The sequence below is a fragment of the Petromyzon marinus genome, chromosome 43, assembly GCF_048934315.1.
Source record: "Petromyzon marinus isolate PM22_M1 ecotype Great Lakes invasive population chromosome 43, UKy_Petmar_22M1.pri1.0, whole genome shotgun sequence".
Lineage (NCBI taxonomy): Eukaryota > Metazoa > Chordata > Hyperoartia > Petromyzontiformes > Petromyzontidae > Petromyzon > Petromyzon marinus.
This window is the reverse complement of record NC_133709.1, coordinates 5,420,728-5,444,401: the sequence shown is the minus strand read 5'-3', so window position 1 is coordinate 5,444,401 and position 23,674 is coordinate 5,420,728. Positions and strand designations below refer to the sequence as shown.

Sequence of the window (23,674 nt, the reverse complement as noted above, 5' to 3'; positions counted from 1 at the left end):
GTTCCTTTGCTTGTCAGAACATTGCTTACCATGGATGCCATCGGTTGTGGTGCCGAGGAGGGTGGTGGACAACCTCGTGGTGTGCCGTTGTGCAGGCAGCAGGCACGGGATTCTGGGAATTAACCCAAGCAGAGAAACCTCGTGGCAGCGCTGGGGGTACACAGCTGGCCAGTTTGTGCGTTAATGGGTTTCATGTTCACAGAGTATTAAACTTGGGTGGTAAAGCATTCGTGGTGGAGTGAGCTTGGGATTGGTTGGGAACAGTGATTAATATTTTTGTTTAACACTTAAATATCTAAGTATGCAGAAGTTGCCCAGGTTACACACTGGACCAATATTGTCGCAGCACGAAGCTGGCACTTGAGATCCGAGTTTCGAATCCAGGTTTTGGTAGCCCGTAAATAGTTATCGACTGAAGCAACTCGGTCTTAGCCAAGTCAGTGACCAAAAAAAAACCCTTTTACCTCACTTTTATTTGACGCTTACAAAATAATGCGAGTCAGATTCCTCGAACGGCATGCGGGAAGGTGCAAACCCCCCCCCCCCCCTGGTGTGCATCTAACAGGTACATTAATGGTCTCTCGGATGTAGTTCCAGAGCTCGTTCTCCAACACGGAGTGGGTGCACCGATTTCTGCGAGCGATGGGAATGGAGGCTTAACCTCGCGCTGTCGAGCGCAAACAGCAACAATGCAAACCAAAAATCAGGACACTGCAGGTTTTGTAAAGAAAGTTTATTATTTTACTTATCCTCTCCGCTATACACACTAAAAAAGAGGTACTATACGTGGACTAAATGCCCTATCCTCCTTGCTGCCCGACTCAACCTACATTCAGCAAGTGCTGTGTGTACAGCGTAATGTCAGAGCAGCCGTCGCCAACTCCCAGTACTGTGGACCCACCCCGCAGCCATCACAACAGTTCGCCCATTGGGCACCGCCAACCCCCCCCCCTCCTCCGCATTGGGAATGGAGGTTGGTAAACACGGGAACTTTGTGGGGGTGGCCCAATAGCGGCCGAGTTGATGACAGCTGTCACGACCAGCTATTCTCAAACGGCAGTCGTCTCTTCCCCCACCTGCAGGGAGTGGGAGTCCTTTACTACAGGAGCACTTCCACTTTCATTTCCCGCATTCTGGTGCACGGTGATGGTTGGTTGCATAAACCCCGCCCCGAGCAAAAGCGAAAATGTCTCTTTCCTATCTAAAGCAGTGTCATTGTAAGAGAAACGTTCACTTGAGCCGATTTATGCAACCTGCCCACAAGTCCCAAAAGCCAGGCTGGGCCGCAACGGTGACAACACCAAGGACTGGGGTTTGAGAACAGCCATCGGATATAGACCCCCCCCCCCAACCCTCCCCTTTGAACCACACCGTGGCCTCTCCCACTTCAGTTAAAAAAAAAAACCTGGGGCCTCTTTACCGCAGAAACCCCCTCCTCCTAGGCCGCGGCTCCCACGCGCTCCAGGACAATCCCACGTTTTTACACTCTGAAAGAATCCCCGGCGATCCGGTTCCAGGACTCCCGAGGTCTTCGCAGAATCCAGGGAAATGCGAACCCCTATTTAACGGCAATGTTTCCGGTGGGGCTTTTGACGCGACGCGCGGACTGAAACCGCGCGGGTCGTCGCACCCGCTATAGCGAGTGCGCCCCTGCGAGAGCAGCGCTGGGGGGGGGGGGGGGGGTGTGGGGGGCTCGAGCCGATGGAGCGGCAACGCAGGGAAAAATCCCTCGCGCGTCCGCTCCGCTCGTTTTAAATCTCCCGCGCGAGCTGTGGATTACCGCACGCGCCGTTCTCACCGCAAAGGGATTTGGGGGAAACCCCGAGTGAGATTTAAAACCACAAAACAATTAACCAGGCCAAAAAAAAAATCGCAGAGACACCTGCAAGAGCTCACTGTAAAAACCTCACCCAAATAGTTTTTAAGCGCAATTTCATATTTTGTTCGAGCACTGGTCGTTTTCTTTAGGAATGTGTCTGTAGCCGAAGTGGATTGGATTCACTGTTGCTACGTTTAACGGTAAGTCGAGAGTTGTGTCCCTCCGTTAATAACATGAATAACCATAACATTCAAACGTTAATAACACTTAAGTTGAAAAAATAAAAATATATAAAAAGGCCATGACACATGGAGACTGAACGCCTGCTTGCACGCACCCCGACAAGAGTGGCCGGAGAAGTTCCATAACCGCATCGCAATTCACAAAAAAAAACCCTCCAACACAAGAGCCAGGGAAGAGCGGTGGTGTCAAGGGCAAAGATGGCCAATGCGAGACCTCGCAGTTCAAGATGAACGGAGATTAAAAAAAAAGTATCCAAATTGTAATTGCCATGGATAGTTAAAAATTACGACAGATCCCTCGACCTTCGTTTTTTTTTGCTCTCTGGAAATTCGACTTGCTGCATGTAAACCTAAAAAAAACACCGGCTGGGAGTTTTACTTTACCTGCCATTTGATTAATATTAAAAAGACGATGACCGATAAGATAGAGGTTCGCAAGCGCTGCCTGTTGGTTTTGCAAGGAAAACGCGCTCTCTCCTGCCGGCGAGAATTGGCGGAACACAAAACCAGTTGTTTGTGCACGCGTCATTGTGAAATATACCCAAGTCTCGCTGAAGCGCGGGCGAGACCCCGCCGATACCTTGCAAGCCCCGCGAGATCGTTCTGTACATGCACAGCATCCAGACTGAGCACCAGCCTTAAAAGAGACAAGTGTGAACGCACTGCACCTTGCAGCGGTAAAGCAACGTGACAAGATGCGACAACGGCGTGTTGGCCTGACCCACGTTCAGGATCACGGCCCTGCTATGCCACTGCGGCAATTGGACATGATACTTCAAAAGGACTGGATAAAGTTTGCGGTGCCTCTTGTCGGCACGCTGCGCCAGCATGTGTGCAAACTTGCCAAACTGGTAGTCGGTGCCCAATGGTGTAGGACTAATAAAAAATATACCCTTATGTTACAAAGAGAAGCATCCCCTGCGGGAGCGATGCTCCTCGTTGGTAGAGATGTCCAGATTTAAACTAAGGTGGCAAATGATGGTCGCCGAGCTCCGAAGACAGCGAGTGGACTCTAACCTGGGTCTTTGTGTCGAGTTCATTGAATGTACGCACGTGCACCTTCCAGCGGTCTTACTCCCCTTGCGAATGCTGTTTTGCCGCTGGTATCACAAAAACAAATTTTCCATTACTTGGATGAAACTCGCCCAAGACTTAAGACGGTATCGACCCGTTTTAATCTTCCGACAAAGCGTAATGTCACCAGTGCACGTTTTATTGTGCTCGCTAGCAGATGCGCGAGTCCTCTTTCTTGGATGAGGAAACCCTGGCTCGGGTTAAAGTTTCAATCAATCACGCCCCAGTACGACCACGCGCTTTCAGAGACCCAGCACCTGGGGATCGGCTCAACCGTGGAACAAGCGCTTTGCCTTCCTCCCCGAGCTGTGTACAGAATTTCCTCGCCATCCGCAAATTGCATCTGGAAACCTCCACACGACCGCATCGACAGAGTTGAGAGAAAGTGATAAGATAAAGTGATGAGATCGGAGAACTTCTCGATGCTTAAGAAGCATCTGCAGACACTGCGCGTATATATATTTGGACGCCAATATCTGTGACATTTGCTATTCACGAGTATCTCCCGGAACGTATCCCTCGCAATTAACGAGGGAATACTGTATTGACTCGGCGAATTGAGTTTGTTGACGAAGAGAGTGGGGAGGGTGGGTGGGGGGAACATTTAGCTCCTGCTGCAAGCCAAGGCAGCCTCTCACAAGCAGCTTGCTGGAACCCCACTCCTCTGGGATAGCGCGCCACCAGTTTCGGAGCGACCCGCCGCTGCCACAAACAACAGCCAGCACGAGGTGTCAATTCACTTCGCTCGACGAATATACAGTATTTAGAGAACGACAGTTGTGATTTTTTTTGAGAGACCCTCTCTTGCCGGCTAGCTTGGGCTGGGGGGGGGGGGGTTCAGCGGCTGTAACCTCCCCCTCCGCACAGCAGCTATGGGTATTACTAAAACCGCGAAACCGCGAGATGACAACACCGGCGGGGGAGACGAAACGTAGATGCAAAAGAGAAGAGCCATTTCTGCAACCAGAGCTCCGGAGTGTTAACGAGTCGACTCCAGTCACCTGCACGGGCCCTCTCTGCCTTGCGGTCGCTTCAATTCGAGGCTCGCCGGTAAGAGGGCACCCCCCCCACCCCCAAACGCTGCCCACAGAACAAAGATTTTTAAAAGTCAAGTCCCCACCCACTCCCAACTGCACAGCGAAAAGTTCCCTGTAACACCTGGAGCGAGCGTGTAGACGCCGTGGCCCAGGTAACACACACACACACGTGCCTAGGACTCAGGCTCGCACAGGCAGGCAGGCAGACACCCCCCCCCTTCCCCACCCCCGGCACCACCCACCCTCACGCCCCTATGGGTGTAGCACCAATCCGGCGGTGCTCACAACAGTGTGCGAAATCGCGCACGGCGCCGGAAACACAGAAACAGAAGAAAATATACACTATAGCCGACCTCCCCCCCCCCCTCCACTGCTCGCTGCCCAGTGCCGGCCTAACCCCCCCCCCCCAATTCCACTTCATGTCAGAGTTCAAAGGCACAGAGCACTCGCGCTGACACGCACACAACACGCCTGCCGCTCGCGCACCTTAAGAGCTACTACAGTCCCTTTCATTTGTTTCGTTTTAACTGTTTGCTTCATACCACTGCCACTGGATTGCCTTCCGGTTGAGGAGCCGGTTGCTTCTCCTGCCTAGGCCAAGTTTAAAAAGGTCAAACCTCAGCGGCTGAAGGTCAAACGTTGGATTGTGCATTTTGTGGATTAAGCCAGTTAAGTAGAGATTAAGAGACCACCCAATCGGAGACCGGGATTTTAAAATCTAAAATGTCCCAAGTCTGCTGGACGCGTTTCCGACTTGCGACGTTCACGCTGCAGCCTACGTCGGCGAATTAGTTCATTTTTGTCCGTCAAGTATCTCAAAGAGACCTGCGCTGGCTTCAACACAGGCAACCGCTTGGCCACTAAAATAAGCCTCAAAACAGCACAGCTTATTTTCTCCTTTCTTTTTTTTTACCAAAAATATAGTTTGTCATAAAAAATTTAAACAATAAAATTAAAATAAGCTAACAAGGCATGATTAAGACTTACACCTAACTTTAACAAACGCTACTCTACAGCCTTCAGTGACTGCAAACTAAGGAACTCGATAACATTTTTTTTTTACTTTTTTTGTTGTACGTCAACCTACGCCAGCCGTAGGCCGCGCGTGTTTTTTTGTAAAAAAAACAAAACAAAATCTAAGTGCTTTCATTTTCGCAAGAGACATCCGAGCTGAGCATCGCACCTGCCTGTGAGTGCAGGCGAGGGTGGGGAGAGTGGGGGGGGGGGCACGGTTTCATCAGGGGTTGTGGTTGGTTCTTAACTATTTTTTGTTTTGCGCGACAAGACATCACAATGTTTGGGTGGGGATACAAACTCGTTTTTCCGTGGTGGGGGGAGGGCGGGAGGGGGGGGGAGCGGGGCTGCGTACCCGCCACCGCCACGTTTCTTTCCCGTGTTTTGTGTCGTGCGACCTCATGTCCGTGGCCACGCTGCCGCCATTCGCTCTCGGCTCGACGACGGATGCGCGACATCGAGGCATCAACTCCTCCCCCCCCCCCCTCTGACCCTTCCAGCACTTCAGAGCTGCCCTGGAGACTTCACATTACTGCTTCTGTCCGCTTTCCACGTTTTAGTGACACTTTCTTTGACCGCTTTCGTTTGCTTAAATGATTTCTCCACCGACTGGTTTTGTCGTTTCCGCGGAGCGCGGGGGACGGTGCGTGGCGCGCGGTGGTGGTGGTGGGCGGGCGGGGGGGGGGGGGTGAGGGGTCGGCCATCACGAGGCCTGCTCGATCATCTCCACGACCACGCGGCCCTCGTGCCGGTGCGGCACCCGGCTCCCGTCGTGGCCACGATCGGACGCCTCTTCATCCTCCTCCTCGACCTCCGCCACGGCCGCCGCGGCCGCCACCACGTGCCTCCGCAGCCGCTTGATGATGACCTCGCTACGCGCGCCCTCGTCCGCGTCGTCCCCGTCCTCGTCCGAGGGGGAGCCGGCCCTCCGCAGCGGGGACGATGACGACGCCGCGGCCGCCGCGGCCGCCACGGCGTGCAGCGGCCGCCCGCCGTCGTGCGTCCCCTCTATGTGCTGGATGGCCTACGCCCACACACGCGGGCCGCACACGGTACCGTTATACGCCATCCTTCGTAAAACCGCGCACGTGCGCGTACCTTGCACGCCGTTTCCTTTTGCAACACGCGCAGTCGCGAGTGAGCGGGAGAGAGCTGCGTCACCTGCACGATGGTGTCGAGGTTCTGCCGGGACGTGGAGGCGCTGGAGATGACGGAGGAGGGCGGCGCCATGGTTACCACGGTGACGTGGTGTGGCGGCGGTGCCGGAACAATCACCGTCGGGTGCTGCTGGGGCTGCACACACATACACACACACGCGCGCACGCACACACGAATCAATCCTTGAACAAAAATCTTAACCCCATATTATGACGATCAAATTGCTGGTGTGCGGGGGGGGTGGAGGGTGAACCATTACAACTGCAATTTGTAATGCGCTTATAAAATAACAATGTCTCAAGAGCGTGTAGGTGAAGAGGAAGGTTTTAAGGAGAGACGGAAAGAGAGGGGGGAGCAGAGGGGGAAGTTGCCCGGGGAGTTCCAGAGGAGAGAGCGTAGCGGCTAAAAGATTGGCCGCCAATGGTGGAGAAGCGGATCTTGGGATCGAGGTGGCAAGAGTCAGTGAAGTGGAGGGAGCGGAAGCAGCCGCTGGGAGAAGGTTGCAGAGGCAGCGAGGAGGAGCGTGGCTGTGGATGGATGTGAACGTGAGGACAAGGATTTGGTAGTTGCACGCGCTTCCTGGGTAGGAAGACAGAGAAGTGAAGCCAGGAAAGGAGTGATGCAGGGCGTTGGATTTCAGAATTTGAATATTTGTTTATACTGGAGGAATCCGATGAGCTATAAAAAGCTCTTTTTCTTTTTTCGATTTAAAGCTTTCGTGACTGCAGGGGATTAATATTCTTGGTTCTTTCGGTAAAGTCACGTAGAAGGGAAAATAATGCAAATAAAACAATAAAATTCTCACGACGTTTCGATTGCAACACAAGCAATCATCACACCTTATGATGATGGTGCAATCGAAACGGTTCATTTGTATTATTTTATTATTTCCCTTCTACGTGACTTTACCGAAAGAACCAAGAATATGAAGCTCTTTTTCACAGGTGTCCAGTAGATTTAGTCCGGGAGAGACCCGGGCTGCATAATTTACATGCCCTAATGTGCACGTGCAGACCTCAAAGAGTGCGCACACACCGACATAAACACCGACACACCAACACCGATCCAACACCACAAACCCCGACACCACAAACACACAAGCACACGCACCTCCGATAAACGCTGCGGCTGTAGCTTGTGTCCTAGGATGTGCTGCTGTTGCTGTTGCAGCACGTGCTGCTGCTGTTGCTGAATGTGAATCTGTAGTTGCTGCTGCTGCTGCTGTTGCTGCGGGTCGATCCGGAGCGCCGTGTCCCGGTGGGGTGGCTGTATCTGCAGCTGCTGAGCGATTCCCTTCAGCTTTTCCGGGTACAGCTGAGCCTCCATTGAGCGCACCTGCTCAGCCCGGGCAACAAACAAAATAAACGCCCGCAACTGCAAACACGCACACGCACGCACGGGCAGAAGTACACAGATACGCGCGGCGCCCTCGCGCATAAGAATCCACATTTCTGGATTCGTGTACATTGCACGTTATGAGAATCAAGTGACCCCTGCAGGCACCAGCGGCCACTGCACCCACCACGATGTTAAGTCACCGAGCTGCCAGAGTCGCGCCAATCCTTACGCCCCCGGGGAGCTCCCCGCCCCAAAACCACCAAGTGGAATCGGCACGAACCCCCTCCAAACTGTGTCCACTCCAGGCACCCTTAACTCTCGTCCCCTAAGCGTCTTTCCCTCTGCCCGCCTGCCCTCCCTTCTACATACCTGTGCAAGCACCCCCCCCCCCCCCCCATTCCTCCGTCCCCCCACGGTCCCACCTGCTCCTGCAGGAGGAGACGCAGGCGCCGCTCCTTGTCGAGGGAGGCGCGCAACTCGAGGAGGTCACGTCGCAGCTCCTCGGCCTTGTCCTCCTCCAGGATGTCCGGCGAGCCGATCCCCTCGTCGCGCTCCTCCGCGCCGCGTCGCGCCCGGAGCGGCGAGCCTCCGTCGCACTCCTGCGTGACACGCACGGACGAACGCGCACGTACAAGCAGACGGCGAGACGATCGCACCAGTACGCACGTTGAACTCCTTTAGCACTGTACGTCGCCAAACACGCTGATTGATCGGAGGTGCACTCATCTGTTCCAACTCAACAACTATTTATTTGGCCGGGTAAGGCCCACTGAGCGACATTACCTCTTTTTCAGGAGCGACCTGACCATCATAAATGGTAGCTCAACTTAAGTGGCTTATCACGTACAAATTTATAGCAGCCAAATACTAAATGTGGAGGGAAAAACCGGAAGACCCGGAGAATAATCCACGCGACCACAGGGAAAGAGAGACATGTAAACTACAAATATACAGCAGGCACCAGTGTCGGGATTGAACCCACGACCTCCTGTATCCCAGGCGAGGTATTTTAAATCTCACCACCGTGGCACTCACGGAGGCTACAATGTTGGTAGAGGTGAGACAACTCGAGCTGGGATATCCAGCTATAGTAATCGATTACTCTACCGATTATATATCAGTGTAACAAAAATATATATTTTGTTTCTGGGTAGTAAGTGTTATTTCCTAATTGCTTATGCCTCCAAAAGTACAGAAAATGGCTATTATTCCCCACAAACCAGGACAGTGATATTTTGAAATGTAGCAATTTTCAATGAGAAAACGTGATATGCATTTGTGTCATTCCTTCACATAAAGTCCTGGTCGCAAAAGCAAAGTTTGTGGGGAATAATAATAGCCATTTTCTATACTTTTTAGGCATAAGCAATTAAGAAAATATCACTTACTACCCAGGAACAAAAATCGTGTTACAGTGTTACCAGTTCAATGCACCAGCAACAGTGCGTAATTAAACCTTACCGTCACATTTTAATTATATGCTAATCCATCCAGACGCATCACCCGAGTACGCAAATCCAAACTGCAGCTCCGAACCAAAACCTCCAAGCCATTTCTCTTAGCGGCGCAATGGTAAGGATCTTGCGTTCATAAGTGGCTGGAGCAATTAACCAATGGAACGGCTGCACTAAAGAACCCGAACCACGTGTCCATGCGAGCGATGGAGCGAGCGCGCCCCCTGCTGCTCACGACTGGAAACTACCACCGGTCACGTGCCTTTCACAGCATTTCCCCAGCCGAACGTCATTCCAAATCAGTAAACGTAATGCACTTCATTCAATCTGATGAGAGCCCAATTAGGTACAACTTATCGCCCGCTCGGGAAACGGTCGTTAAACGCGGGCACGTTTAACGCCACAAATGAGTCGTGTGTGTCAAACTTAATTTTCATCGACGCCTCATGGCTCACCCGTGTCAACAAATTATTTCACGGCTTTTTGTCATCAGATCCTCCCATAATTTCCTGCAGAAATAAGCAGGAGGCTTCAACCCTGGGGCCCAGGTACGGGCCCGCGACCTCGTTTCATACAGCGCGCGACTTTGTATCACACGGTTCAGTGGCAACTTTTTTTTTAAAGTGGCCTGCAAACTGCATACTCACGCATCACTGCAAGCAACTAGGTCACATTAATTGGGTCGTAGGGGGGGGGAATATTTTCTACCTGGCAACAACACCGTTGTCTAATCTTCGGGGCCTCTTGCAGCAGTGAGGCCGTGGCGCGTGACAACGCCAACTCGGCTCTCGATAAAGAAACAAGTTCCCATCCCCCCCACCCCCCCGATCCTGCTGCCGTGGAAGGTTCCCCACAACATTAATCCTGTTGCCGACTCGCTGCCCGTAGGGGAGGAGCCGGGTTATCAGCACGGTTTTCCCCGCGCGCTGCTTTCGCCCCTCACCTGCACGAGGCGCTTGAGGTGAGCGTTCTGCTGCAGTAGCCGCGTCTTCTCCTGCTCCAGCGAGTAGATGTACTCCGCCGTCTGCTGCAGGATGGCGGCCTGCGGCACGGAAACAGTCGGTGTGGCTTTTGTAGTTAAATCGATTCTCTGGCGTTGCAGTTTGACGCGACGTTATCGAGAGCTCGAGAATTGTAGCGAATCGTTGAAGTCGTCGTATAAATTACGCCGACGAATTGAACCTGGGTTGCTGGGAAAATGACAAGTTGCACCAATGGCCACACCGTCATTCCCCTACATACAACGGCGGGGTTTTCGCGAACACAAAGTCCTCCCAAACCCACCGCAGTACCCGCCTCCCTTACGTTGTTACGCGCGGAACATGCCTGATGATTACTAAACATTTCAACGTGTGAAAAAAAGCTACAAAAATAAAGACACCTGTGCGAACTGACAGTGCTCAGCGTCTTATTGGTATCTCAACGGATAAACTCAAAACAATCTGTTTAACTTGTAACCCATGGGCGTATTATCCGGGTTGCAGATTAATCATGTTTGCGATAAAAAAAAATGAGCGCCTGCTAGTTGATGAGCTGCTCCTCTCTCGTCGAGAGTTAGCGACTCTGAGGCAGGTCGTGACACCGCTGCTACCAGTCATCGGTACACAAACACAGAGATGCGCACGCCGATGGGTGCGTACCTTGCTGAGCTTCTCGCCGTCCGTGTGCGGGATGAGGGTCTTGAGCGACTGGAAGCCGGCATTGATGCTCTGCATGCGGCGGCGCTCGTTGCTGTTGGCGATCTCGCGGCGGATGCGCCGCTCCGTGTCGCGCTGGCTCTCGGGGGAGCCCGCCGACACGTTACCCAGGCTGAGACACGCACGGTGAGACACGCAGCGTCTCGGTGAGACAGTGGTGAGAGACGTCTCGGTGAGACGCAGCGAGTCTAGGCGAGACGCACAGCATCTCTCCGAGAGACGCGCAAACGACTCGGTGGACTGTCACAATTCCAGGGTTACCATTTAAGGTCACGATCAGGGGGCGGGTCACAATTCTCCAATTTGTCATTCAGGGACATGATCTAAGGTCACAAATCTGGGCCAAGATGCAAACGTACAGCCTTTGTGTACGTGTGCACATACATTTATAGCAGTGTGCATTTTAAAAGAGTGCTAAAAATGTTTTGATCGGAATTTTTTTTACAAGCACAATTTGAAGTATGTAAGATTAGCATAACAATTCGTATCAATCAGTGAATTGTTAAATCCATGGCATGAGGTAAACATCTTCATAAACTAGCATTCTGTCACATTCATTTTTTTCAAGTGATTAACTCTAACACATAAACCATAAAACATGGCAGGTGATGTGTCATGAAAATGAAACATGCCACTTGGCTCATGAACCAAGCAGGTTAAAGTAAACCTCAACTATTTTTTTCTTAAACAATTTTTATCTGACCAGGTAAGGCCCACTGAGCTATAAAGCTATTTTTGCATAAGCGACCTGGCCACAAATGATAGCTCAACGAAGTGGCTTATACTCCGGAAATGTATCGCAGCCAAATATTCAAAACGCAAGTTTCTAAATGAGGAAGAAAAAAACAGAGGACCTGGAGAAAAATTCACGTGACCACGGGGAGAGAGACACGCCAACTCCAAATATTCAACAGGCGTCAGGGTGGGGATCGAACCCACGACCTTCTGCATACCAGGCGAGGTAGTTAACATCTTGCCAACACCCCAAATAAACTATAATACATGATTAAGTTGGTCGGTACCACCGGAGAATATATATACGCTAGTATATACACCATGGGCAGTGTCCACCATGGGCAGAACGCCTAGCGTCTAAACTGTTTTGTCGACAGTCTTTCCTATTTACTGGCCTCTTCTGCGGACGTTTCATATTGCATTTTTTTCCCTTACCAAAACGATGTTCTCCATAAAGTGTACTACGGTTCCCTTTAAATTTTAATTTAAAAAAACCGTCACTTTTTTCAAATTTTCTTGTTGTGGTTTTCACACCTGGTGATGATTGCTTGTGTTGCAGTCGAAACGTCGTGAGAATTTTATTGTTTTATATTTTTATTATTTTATTGTTTCCCTTCTACGTGACTTTACCGAAAGAACCAAGAATACGGTTCCCTTTAACGTGCCACAAAAGCAGCTATCACTGTGACCTTGCTAGCACACGTATTTCTAACCTAAGGATACAAAGTAAATCTAAATATTTATTCGCATTTGCCACCCTGAGTGGTACCAATAAGCTGCGTGTTGGTCCAATAGCTAAAAGACAAGCCGATTGGCAAAAAACGCTCCGAACAACCGTGCCTAGAGAATGCTCACGGGGCCATTCGTCACATGCGCAGCGGTACTTTGTGAAGTAGGTGGTACAGTCACGTGACTGTGACAGGTGCATCAGCTCGATGTTAAACAGCAAAGGTGGCTTCACACACGTGGGGGGGGGGGGCGTTTACTGCTCATGCGGGGTATATAAGGTTCATTGAGACAAAGCCCGTGCCACTGAGAGCCCCAACAGCAGCAGCACCATGGAGGACTCCTCCTCCACACCCCCTAGGCCTTGTGCTGCTTGGGACCTTGAAAGCCACCTGTAGCTTATTCCACAGTGAGTGGGGCAAAGGCCCGACCTCACACCACCCCCCCCCCCCCCTGCTATCCCCCCCCCCTCCCAGCGTATCTTTGTTGCTCATTTCGTCATCAGCCATGGCTAATCCACCGCTGGATGAAAGCCTCCACGAGACCATCGCCTTCCTCTCACGATCATGCGATATTATGATCCCCCTAGCACCTGCATGACAACAGATCTCGCTCCCCCTTTTTGAAATCTGAAAGCCGGCGTGCGCAGCTGTGAGGATCTCCCATCCAACAGCAGCACATCCTTGGTGGTGCTGCTGCTGCTATTTATGTTATGTATTCACACCCTCGGGTATTAAATGAATGCTCACCGGTCACAATTTGCTGCCAACTCTGCGCATCAATGAGCCATTGGGACCTTTGTGTATTGTATTGGGGACTCCTCGTGTCGTCATGGACTGATAATAATTACGCGTGAGTGTTTGGGCCGAACCAGGCAGCAGCAGCAGCTTAATAATTTGCAGATTGTGGCCGCATCGTCCACGGGACCGCCGGCTCGGGGCTTGGGTAGCAGACACAAGCCTTCCAACAACTTGCATCGACGTTGTTCTGCCTTGCACCGGGGATAACAAACGATGCTTTCCTTAAAATGAACGTAATCCATAACTCTGGTAACGGGCCGCCAACATTAAAAACACATTATTTAAGCGCGTCAGCTTTCCCGACAGACAATATCCAGCAGTATTCGTTCATTCAACGCAAACCAATTCTATAAGACCCCCCCCCTCCTCACCCAACCTACGCGCACAATTCCACCTTTTGTGGTCACGTTCAGCAGAAAAAAAAATGCGGGCTTGTAAACAACACAATTTGCTACTTTGGACGAACAGATGTTGTTGACGAGGGGCAACTCCGTGCAACAAACAATACGGGAGCCCGTCCATTGAACGTCACAATGAGAGACTACTGCTGCCGCTTTCCCTTTACGAGACTGTCGGCACTCGGCTAGGAGAGGCCCCCCCCCCCATCCCTCGTGAAGTGGCAACAGCACCCACGGTGACTCATCCGCCATGTGGCCGCGGACAGTTAAAGGGGGGATACCCCCCCCGCACGTCACACACCCCCACGACCCCTCCCCCCATACGTCATCCCCCCCCCCAACCCACGGCCGCTGCCCCCCTCCCCCCATACGTCATCCCCCCCAAAACCCACGGCCGCTTCCCCCCTCCCCCCCACGTCACACCCCCCCCCACGTCACACCCCCCCCCCCACAACTGACGGCCGCTCCGCCACTCCCCCTACCCACGGTCGCCCCCCCCCCACGTCACACGCCCCCCAACCCACGGCCGCTCCCCCCCTACGTCACCCGCCCCCTACCCCGCCCCTCCACGGCCCCCCTCCCCGGTCACGTGGCGGGAGCTTCCATCAGCTCTGGCTCCGCACGTTGCGCGGCCTAGAGGGGGCGCCACGCGCGCTGCTCGGCACATCATCACCCCCACGGCACATTACCCCCACGGCACATCACCCCCACGGCACATCACCCCCACGGCACATCACCCCTCACCCCCCCAACTCAGTACGGAGACGCGAACCGCAACACCTCCACTCACTCCCCCCCACTCCCACCCAGTGTTCTTAGCGAATTTTCAGAGAATGGAGCCCCACTTTCGCGGATAAGACATCATCAGTCCGAGGGCCGCCACACATTTGAACCCATTGGGGTTTGACAGCAGCATGATGATGGGGGGGGGGTCACATTTGTGTACTGTCGGGGGCCGCGCTAAAGGCCATCAGGGGCCGCCAGTGGCCCGCGGGCCTTGCAATGAGAAGAACACCGATCTCTAGAGACGCGACCTGCAGCACTGTAGCCTGCCAGCCATTGCCTATCCTACCCCGAGAGCCACAAACCCATCACACGACCGATCATAGATTGACACGGCTCTAGCCGACTCCAACTACTCCCCCCCCCACCACTCCTGCAAGCACACTCCACTGTAGCCTACCCCATCCCGATACACACCACATATAAATAAACCTACACCAATCTACTCATAAGCACACACCGCTATGGCCTCGACCAGCCATGCTCCCCCACTCACACTCCACTCGATCAGAACCACACCACTCTATCCCTGTTAGCCATGTACACCCACGCTGCTAATCTACACCACTCTACCACACATCGCTCTAGCCCATGCTTGCACCGTGTCATGCCCACACCACTCGCGCAGACCCACACACACCAACCCCGCTCTCTGCTCCTCTTAAAATCATCCTATGGGGGCCATCCATTTAGTACGTACGCAAAAATCTGTCAAAACTTGACCCTCTCCCTGTACGCACGCGTACTTTTTACTCCCTCCCCGAATCCTATAGAACGGCCGATATTTAATCCACACAGAAACGATCAACGATGTATAATATTAACGTGTTTAAGCAAACAGATAGTCCACCGCCGGGCTATCCAACTCATTCGAATGCCAATGTCGACAAATTATTATCGTACGTAACATTGTCAGTAGACCTCCCCCCCCCTCTCCCCCATACGCAAGCGTACGCATTTGGGTTAACCCCCTCTCACCCCTCCATGCGTACGTACTAAATGGATGGGCCCCTCCATGCGTACGTACTAAATGGATGGGCCCCTCCATGCGTACGTACTAAATGGTTGGGCCCCTCCATGCGTACGCACTAAATATATGGGCCCCTCCATGCGTACGCACTAAATGGATGGGCCCCTCCATGCGTACGAACTAAATGGATGGGCCCCTCCATGCGTACGTACTAAATGGTTGGGCCCCTCCATGCGTACGTACTAAATGGATGGGCCCCTCCATGAGGTACGTACTAAATGGATGGGCCCCTCCATGCGTACGTACTAAATGTATGGGCCCCTCCATGAGGTACGTACTAAATGGTTGGGCCCCTCCATGCGTACGCACTAAATGGATGGGCCCCTCCATGCGTACGCACTAAATGGATGGGCCCCTATTCAGGCGCTGCACGTGCGCGCGCCTTTCCCGCTCTCTCTCTCTCAACCCTCCTCCTCCCTCCCTCCCCCGGTGTGTCCTGGAAACCGCGAGTTACAACTGCAGAGGGCTGGGCCACTCCGGACGGGAGAGGAGAGGGAGGAGGAAGGCAATAGGAGGGGCACAGCTGCAGCAGCAAAATCTCCTTCTGCCCAACCCACGAGCGGCGCCACTCCTTCTCCCATTCATTTACAGGCTCCACACCCGCTGGCTGCCCCAGTCCACGTGCTTGCTTGCTGCTGCTAACCAAAGTTTCTCTCTCCCCCCCTACCACCACCACCCCCTTTCCAATCGTCTCATTTTGTCCAATACTTGTCCGACTAAGCAAACTATTTCACCGGCGGCAATTGGAGATCTCCTCCCGGGCGAGAGAAGCCGGCACAATGCCCATTTCGTCGAGACGCGTATCGCGTGGGACGGCTTTGCACCAAAAATATTCAGTTAAAAAAATCGTCCTTTTGGTACGGACTATTACCAGATCGGATATTTCGGAGTAAGTTTTAGCTGAATAGTTTTTTACATATACTGTATAAAAAAAACCCTGCCCATTGACCCCCCCCCCATCTATAATTGGATGTATGAGACATCAATTCACTTGTACAAATAACTTCAGTTGTTTACGGCGTCTTAAATCAATTGTATTTAAATATAAATGAGGCTTGAATGGAATGCGTCTATCAAGACGGGACTTATAAGATCCACTTTCCCATAGCAAAAACTGAGGATGCGTCTAGTAATCCGGTAGAGGTGTGACCAGTTTGTATAACTTTAAACACTGGTAACAAGTTTGGGCCGATTCTTTATTTCCGAAGCGTCTTATAATTTTATAAATCGGTCTTAAAATACTTTCTAAAACTACCATCGCAATGCGTAAATGTAGGATTTGACTCGATGTAAACCTCTTTCAACTAAATTATATTTCTCTAGACGCTCAATGACAACCACCCCCGTTATTGTAAATAACCTGTTGCAAACGGTACATAATACTTGAGATACCAACCCCAGCAAGAGAGCGTGGCTGTATAACTTATACCACCGCAATAAAGCAATGTTTACACATCAGCAAACGAGTCTCAAGACTCGTCGTGCAAGAAGATACTGCACCGGGATGGTTGGTCAATTCCATTAACGAGTGTCACGGACTTCACTTGAAAGGAAACCAAACAACAAATGTTTTTGGAATAAATCCATATACTGCCACCTTCCAAGCCTACACCAGCATCTGTTATTCCTAGACTGTTTACCCATCCATGCAGCTAACAAGCGCCGAACTCTGATTAGCTTCCGTGCGCATATTGAGTAAAGGTGCGTACGAGTGGCTTCAATAATGACACTTAATACCAAGTGCGGTTGATTATATATTATTAAAAAATATCTTGTTTTAGTATCCTTACTCGTCCATGTTGGAGCAAGTTATTCTGCATTGCTATGGAACCACCCGTATCCCTCCTCCCCCCCCTGCGTGCTCAAGTCAAACCAGACGCAAAGACCCCCAAAGCAGCACGTGTCGCCACTACAACAAGCCGTAGACAACTACACTTAGCACCATTCTCCCCACTGGATGACAGTAGTTACACACGTGCGTGTCTGCGTACATGTCGGAGGTCAACCCTATAGAGCACTCATTGCATCGAGGCTGCAAAACACACCAGACCGATGGTGAAACTCGGCCCCAATCATTCATCAACATCATTGATTGATCCGCGGTAAAATTAAAAGCCAACGCGTGGGCGGGAAATCTATTCCTGGCCAGAGTAACATGGAATTTCCATGCAATGTGGGCTGCGCCCACCACGTGTTTTGTCATCGCCATCGTTGCTGATGCAGCAGTAGCTGCGGCACGTGTTTCCCACGCAAGCGGCCTCGTGCAATCGTGCAAGACGGGCTAATTGAACAACGCTTCTCTCTCGCACTTGACATATGGAAAGCTCTTCCCCCCCCCACCTGCATTCTCTTTCCCTTCTCCCGACACGCGGTCCCACGCTCTTCACGTTCCCCGCGCGCTCTCCTCCGCCACGTGCTCCTCTCCTCCCCAGCTCCGCACTCTGCTGCCCCCCATGAACACATTCATTTCCCGCTCGCCCTTCCATCTCTCCGGCGTGCTCTCTACGGTACATCTCTTGCCGCTTTGTCCACCCCCCCCCCTACATCGCTCACCCCTCCAGTGTACTCCTGCTCGCCGTCCCTTCTCCCCCTGCTCTCCACTTTCTCACTCATCTCTCCTCTCCCACTACATTCCATCCTCCTCGCTACCCCCCCCCCCCCAAAAAAAATATCCGTTCTCTTCCCCAGACTCCCATCTGCGCCTGCTCTCTCTTCAAGCGTCCCATTTCTCCCTACACAAAATCTCCGTAACACGATCCACACCCCCCCCCTTCCTCGCCATCTCGTCACTGGCCGCTCATCTTCTAATCTCCCACCAACAACAACCTTGCTACACATTTACCTCTCTACAACATCGCCTCAACTCCCTGTCGGCCACGTCTATACAAACACGATCTCTCCTCCCTCCCGCGTCTCTCCGCAACGCTGCCGCTTCTCCCCTACAAACATGGGGGGCGGCATGGTCACCACGTGGCCAATGTTTTCAACACAATCGCGCGCCAAAGGCGGACGGGCGGCGTTTAAAACGACAACACCACGACGGCGGCGGGGGGGGGGAAGGAGTAGGGTGGGGGGCTTAATGCTCCCCCTTTCCGTCAAATTAAAAGAAAATACCTCGATTGCCGCGTGCAACAACAAACAATGCCCACCTCTGCCGTGCAAAACAACAACCCGCTACAAATCGAGCACACGCGCAATATTGAAAGTGCGCAACGCGCGCGCGCAACGGCGTGCGCTACCCCCCCCCCCCAGCCTTCCTCCTCTCGTCAACACTTTCTCTCTCTCTCTCTATGCCGTGTCGCACGCAACTCGAAACGGCAACGCAACAACGACCGACCGACCTGCACAGGCCGCCGATGACCTCCTGCTCCGCCTTGCGAAAGTCTCCCAGCGCCGCCGCCGCCGCGTTCTCCGAGGGCACCACGAAGTAGGCCATTTTGCCGGGGGAGGAGGAGGAGGCGCGGCGCGTCGACGGGGAGGCGGCAGCAAAAGCAGCAGCCAGGGAAGCAGCCGCAGCAGCAGCCGCCGCTGATGCTGCTGCTGCCGCTCCTCCTCCTCCTGCTGCTGCTGATGATGGTGATGGTGCTGAAGCTGTCGCGCTGCTTGCAGCCGATGTTGGTTCAACTAATGACCCACCGGCTCGAACGCTTTCAGCTGTTGCCCGCTGGACACTGTCGATGCAGCTGTTGCTGCTGCTACTGCTACTTGTGCTGCTGCTGCTGCCGCTACTTCTGCATCTAAATGCAACTACTAGCGGACTAACCCAGCCTCGCTACTTCTCCTTCTTCTCTGTTGTGCTGCTGCTGCTGCCGCTGCTCCCTTCTCGCAACTCACTCAGCGACGGTTCCGCTGAGACACTTTGACGACTGACACTATTGCTGCTGTTGCTGCTGGTAGTAGAAACGACGCGAGCACGGCGTGGCTTTGGGGGGGGGGGTGTTGGGGGTGTTGGGGGGGGGGGACACACGCGGCGAGAGAGAGGGGAGAGAGGAGGGAGAGAGAGAGAGAGGAGGGAGAGGCCCCGAAAATGGCGGGAAACAGCTGGCTCGAGCCGCAGCACCGCCCCCGTCGGGCCCCCCGGGCCGTGTGTGCGTCCGCACGCACGGCCCGCGTGTAAACAAAGCACTACATTGCTGGTGCTGCTGGCGGTGGTAGTGGTGCTGCTGGTGGCAGTGGGGGTTTAGTTTTTATTTTAATGGTCGTGGATTTGTGTGGGTCACCAATTGATGGCGGGGTTGACGGTGGTGGTGTTGTTTGTTTGTTTGGCGTAGCTCGCAACCCATGACGGTGTCACATAGGCAAATTCGGAGCTTTATCGGGTCACCACGTTCCCTTAAACGTCTTCGACGTTTATCCCATAAACAGTCCCATCGCAAGGGAGAAACACGTACACAAATGTGTTTTTTTGTTGTTGCCAGTATTAAAACGGCTAGTACGCCGCGTGGACCTGAAAAACTAAATTTATTCCGTACAAGAATACGGGGTGACATCGAATGAGTTGACACGGTATGATGATGATGATGGTGATGCACCTCCCCTGATTTCAAATGATCTATCTCAACACGATACAAAAAAACACATCCAACACTTTAATTTTCATGTCACCTGCCCGCCAGCTGCGGGTGGTCGCGATAAATATGTATTATAAAGGTGATAGTCTCGATAGATGAAGGTTTATAGTGACATTTACAAAAACAACAAAACAAACGATAGAATAGAGTGTGAAGCTGAGCCGAAACACGTTTGTCCCTGCTTAATTAAGCACACGGGGTATTATTTTTTTGTATTGCATCTTAATTCTTGTTCTCTCAAACACTCTTTTTACGTCGGTTAAATCTTCGCTTAAAGCTTTCGTGACTGCGGGAATTCATATTCTTGGGTCTTTCCGTAAAGTCACCACCACGTAGATTAAAACAAATCCTGCAGACGACCCGCTTGTGTTGCGATCGAAACGTCGTAGTTTTTTTGGTTATTTTTTTAACATAGCTACGTTGACTTTACCGAAATACCCAAGAATACTGTTTACGTCAAATACGTTTGTAAAAGCTGTGACGAACATCTCATTGTTAAAATGCCACCACCACCACCCCAAGCCCAGCGCATAAGGGTTTCGTTTCAGACTCTATTTCGCATGTTTAGAGGGCAGGTTTTTTGTTTGTTAATGTGTATATTTATTTGTATTATTAGTTATTCGGAAATGCTTGGAGGTCTATCTAAATGTCCGGGATGTAACGCGTCCTAGATTCACGTCCACGTGGTTAAAGACTTGATCGATTAAAATCATCTCTCGTGGTGATTGCAGGTGGACCATATGTAGCAGGATCGTGAATGATGATGATGGTGCTTGGGGGGGGGGGCTTCATCCAGCAGTGGATTGATCGTGGCCGCTACTAATTGAAATTATTTTTCCAACCGTATGTGTAAACCCACACACACAAACACCCAATGTATAACCCGTCTCGTACAAACCTCCCAATTAAAAAAAACAAATCGCACAGAACGTACCGCGGTATTTACCGATTAATATCGTTCAAACAAAAAGCGATGTGAATTTTTAAAAATAATAATAAAAGAAATAAACAACTCGCAATGAGGATTCGTCTGCATGTTCTCCCCGCCTACATCCATCGCCATCCATGATGTAACCGAGCTCGCACGCAGAATGCGTCAGCTGCGCGGAGGGATCCCGACTACGACTGCTGCTGCTACTGCAGCGTGTGGGGAGACCTCGCCTCGTGGCTTCGGAGGGTGTGGGTGGGTGGGGAGTTCATTTGCCCTCACAACAACGACGACAAGCCCAGCCTAAGCCACTCTCCCTCCCCCCCTCCCTCCCTGCTTTTATCACTCGCAACACCACACACACACACTTAGCAGAGGCCGCCCTTCTGTCCGCATCACGCGCGTTGCGTCGCACGGTCACGGCCCTTGGAAGGCGGGAACGGAGCTCAATTGCCGCGAGTGAATGGCGAAGGCGGCGGCTGCGGCGACTGTTTGCAGGGCTGTCGAGTGGTTGATGATGGTGTGTGGGTTGGTGGTTTGTAGTGAGTGGATGTAGGAGGAGGCTGGGCCATCGTGAGCAATGACGGTGGTGGTGTTGGAGGAGGGGGGAAATGTAAACGAAAGGGATGGGCGGGCGTGCGGGCGCTGCTTTCAATGAGCGACCACCGCAAATGGCGCCTCCGCCCTCGTGGTGCCGGGGAGGCGAGGGGTGGGCGGTGGGTGGGGGGGGAATTGCCCGCACGCCGTCCCCTTTGTAACGAACGCCACACACGCCGACCACGTGCGTTGCCGCTGCCAAGATCGACACGAAGGCAGCCATCTTGGTAAGGGGTTCGGACGGGGGGGGGGCCTCCGTCCGCGTGACTCTCCGTGAGGGAGGGTGACGTCACAGCCCGGCACGTCACGACCACCGGCTGTGTTGCCAGCGACAGTTACCTAACCCCCACCACAAACCACCCCCGACCAAGATGGCGGCCGAAGCGCATGCGCAAGCCAAATTGGTGCGCGCGCGCGGCGTTATACGGCCACCAGCTGATGGAGAGAGGTGAAAGGGGGGGGGGGACTTTTGTTTTCTTGTTGCCCGTTGGTCGATAGGTAATCACGTGCCGGTGGCGAGCGAAAGCGCGACACCCCATTGGTTGGATTTGAGATATTGGGTGGGGCCAATGGAATGTTCTCCCCAACTCTTCCACACCTTCCCCCACCCCACCCACTCCTTCACACGCCCCTCCCCCTCCAACTTCCGTTTACTGCGAGTTGTGGATACGCGCGCGCTGATTGGGTGGATGTCGCGTACCGCGGTACGCGACGGTTGAGTTATGTTAATCAGTGTTATGTTTTGATTTAAAGCTTTCGTGACTGCAGGGATTCTTTCGGTAAAGTCACGTGTAAGGGAAACAATAAAAGAATAAAAATATAAAAAAATATTTTTATGATTATTTCATTGTTTCCCTTACACGTGACTTTACCGAAAGAACCAGTGTTATGTTAATGATTTGTATGCAAATTAGTGTTATGTTAATTGAGCGCTTACCACGTGGGCTCCAGTGCGAGCAAATCGCGCTTGAACTCTTAAAGTGAGGGCGACCACGCTATTCTCGATTAAATTTTTGTTGTGCGCGTGAATCGATAAGGGTAATCGATTACCGATACCAATTACTGACGACCAATCGGAGACGACGATGGGAGTGCAGGGCGCGTCACGATTAAACGCCTTTGCTGTGCAGGGTAGTCCAGAAGTCTTGTGACCCCCCCCCCCATTTAATTATCCTAAAACTTTATTTTTTAATGATTTTTTTTAGACATAAACAAATATGCAAATGAAAACAATGTTAGGAGTCGATGAATTGGAGGAGGGGGGGATCACAAGACATCTGGAGCACCCTGTAAATCTGGCTCTCGATTCATACGCATAGAATGCTTGTATTGATACACAATCGATTATCTAAAACATGTAAGTAGATTAATCAAAGTATATATCACGGATTATTTCCTGCATTCGCAGGGCTGCGCAGACATACAGTACTGTAACAAACTCAACATATTAATCAGCAAACACTGGCCTCAAATAGAACAGTAACAGCTAGGTGACGTTTCGGGCAATGACCCTTCATGGGGACCATCAATTCTATTTACTTTTAAAGCAGTGTTATTGACGAATTCGTATTTTGCTTATGTTAGACATTCTTCTAATATTGCTGTGAAGACCGTTGATAAGAGCGTGGCTCCATGACGAGGCTCGTGAATGTGTATTATGCTTTCCTTCATGTAAGCTTAGGCTGTTCAGGTTTTTTTAATTTACATATATATAAACAGGAGTATTGTCAAACGATTAAAAACCATACGTTCTCGAATTTCCTGGCTGGCTGCTGGTCAGGGCTCCTTCTCCACCCCAACATTAACTATTCAGAATCACGGTCTTTATTGAGACTGGAGGAATTCGATGAGCTATGAAGCTCTTTCACACAGATGTCCAGTATTGTTAGTGGCTGCGGGTCTTTGCCGTCGAAGCTAGCTGGCTATGTGGCTCAATTGGACTTCCCGTGGCACGAATAAGGCCTGAAACGGTGGAACAAGTTCGGAAAGACGTGACATTTCGACACCTGAAGAGGTGGAGTAACGAATACAGAATGCTTAATTTCAGAGCTGCTGTAATCTTTACAATTCGCGCCCCCAACTTAATCCTATCACCGGACTCGAAAAATATAGATGACAAAATCCTTCACAATACATGTTATCTTAAATTTCGATTTAAAGCTTTCGTGACTGCAAGGATTCATCTTCTTTGGTTCTTTCGGTAAAGTCACGTAGAATGAGAATAAAATAATAAACATAAAACAATAAAATTCTCACGACGTTTCGGCCACAAC

The 23,674-nt window shown here is 51.7% G+C and overlaps 1 protein-coding gene across 2 annotated transcripts; it reads right to left on the bottom strand.

The window, feature by feature from the left end:
* Positions 1 to 718: 718 nt before the first annotated feature.
* Positions 719 to 19,266, bottom strand: TFAP4 (transcription factor AP-4). Of its 2 annotated transcripts, none has more exons than XM_032970086.2 (7): positions 18,647 to 19,266; positions 10,777 to 10,945; positions 10,080 to 10,178; positions 8,105 to 8,281; positions 7,455 to 7,679; positions 6,348 to 6,479; positions 719 to 6,210 (listed from the first exon to the last, which is right to left on the bottom strand). In XM_032970086.2, the coding sequence occupies exons 1-7, from the start codon at positions 18,739 to 18,741 to the stop codon at positions 5,890 to 5,892; spliced, it is 1,218 nt and encodes a 405-aa protein (XP_032825977.2). In that variant the 5' UTR covers positions 18,742 to 19,266; the 3' UTR covers positions 719 to 5,889. The 2 variants fall into 2 exon arrangements, with proteins under 2 accessions (XP_032825977.2, XP_075929846.1); XM_076073731.1 differs by lacking the exon at positions 18,647 to 19,266 and adding an exon at positions 17,646 to 17,833.
* Between the last annotated feature and the right edge of the window lie 4,408 nt (positions 19,267 to 23,674).

Bases quoted from the DNA above. Each gene is read 5' to 3' on its own strand.
- TFAP4 (XM_076073731.1), bottom strand. From the start codon at position 17,818: ATGTACCGTAGAGAGCACGCCGGAGAGATGGAAGGGCGAGCGGGAAAT. The intron at 10,946-17,645 runs GTGGGGGGGGGA...TGCGTGTCTCAG, and splicing joins AGAAGGGAAAGAGAATGCAG to CCTGGGTAACGTGTCGGCGG. The intron at 6,211-6,347 runs GTGACGCAGCTC...GTGTGGGCGTAG, and splicing joins ACCTCGACACCATCGTGCAG to GCCATCCAGCACATAGAGGG.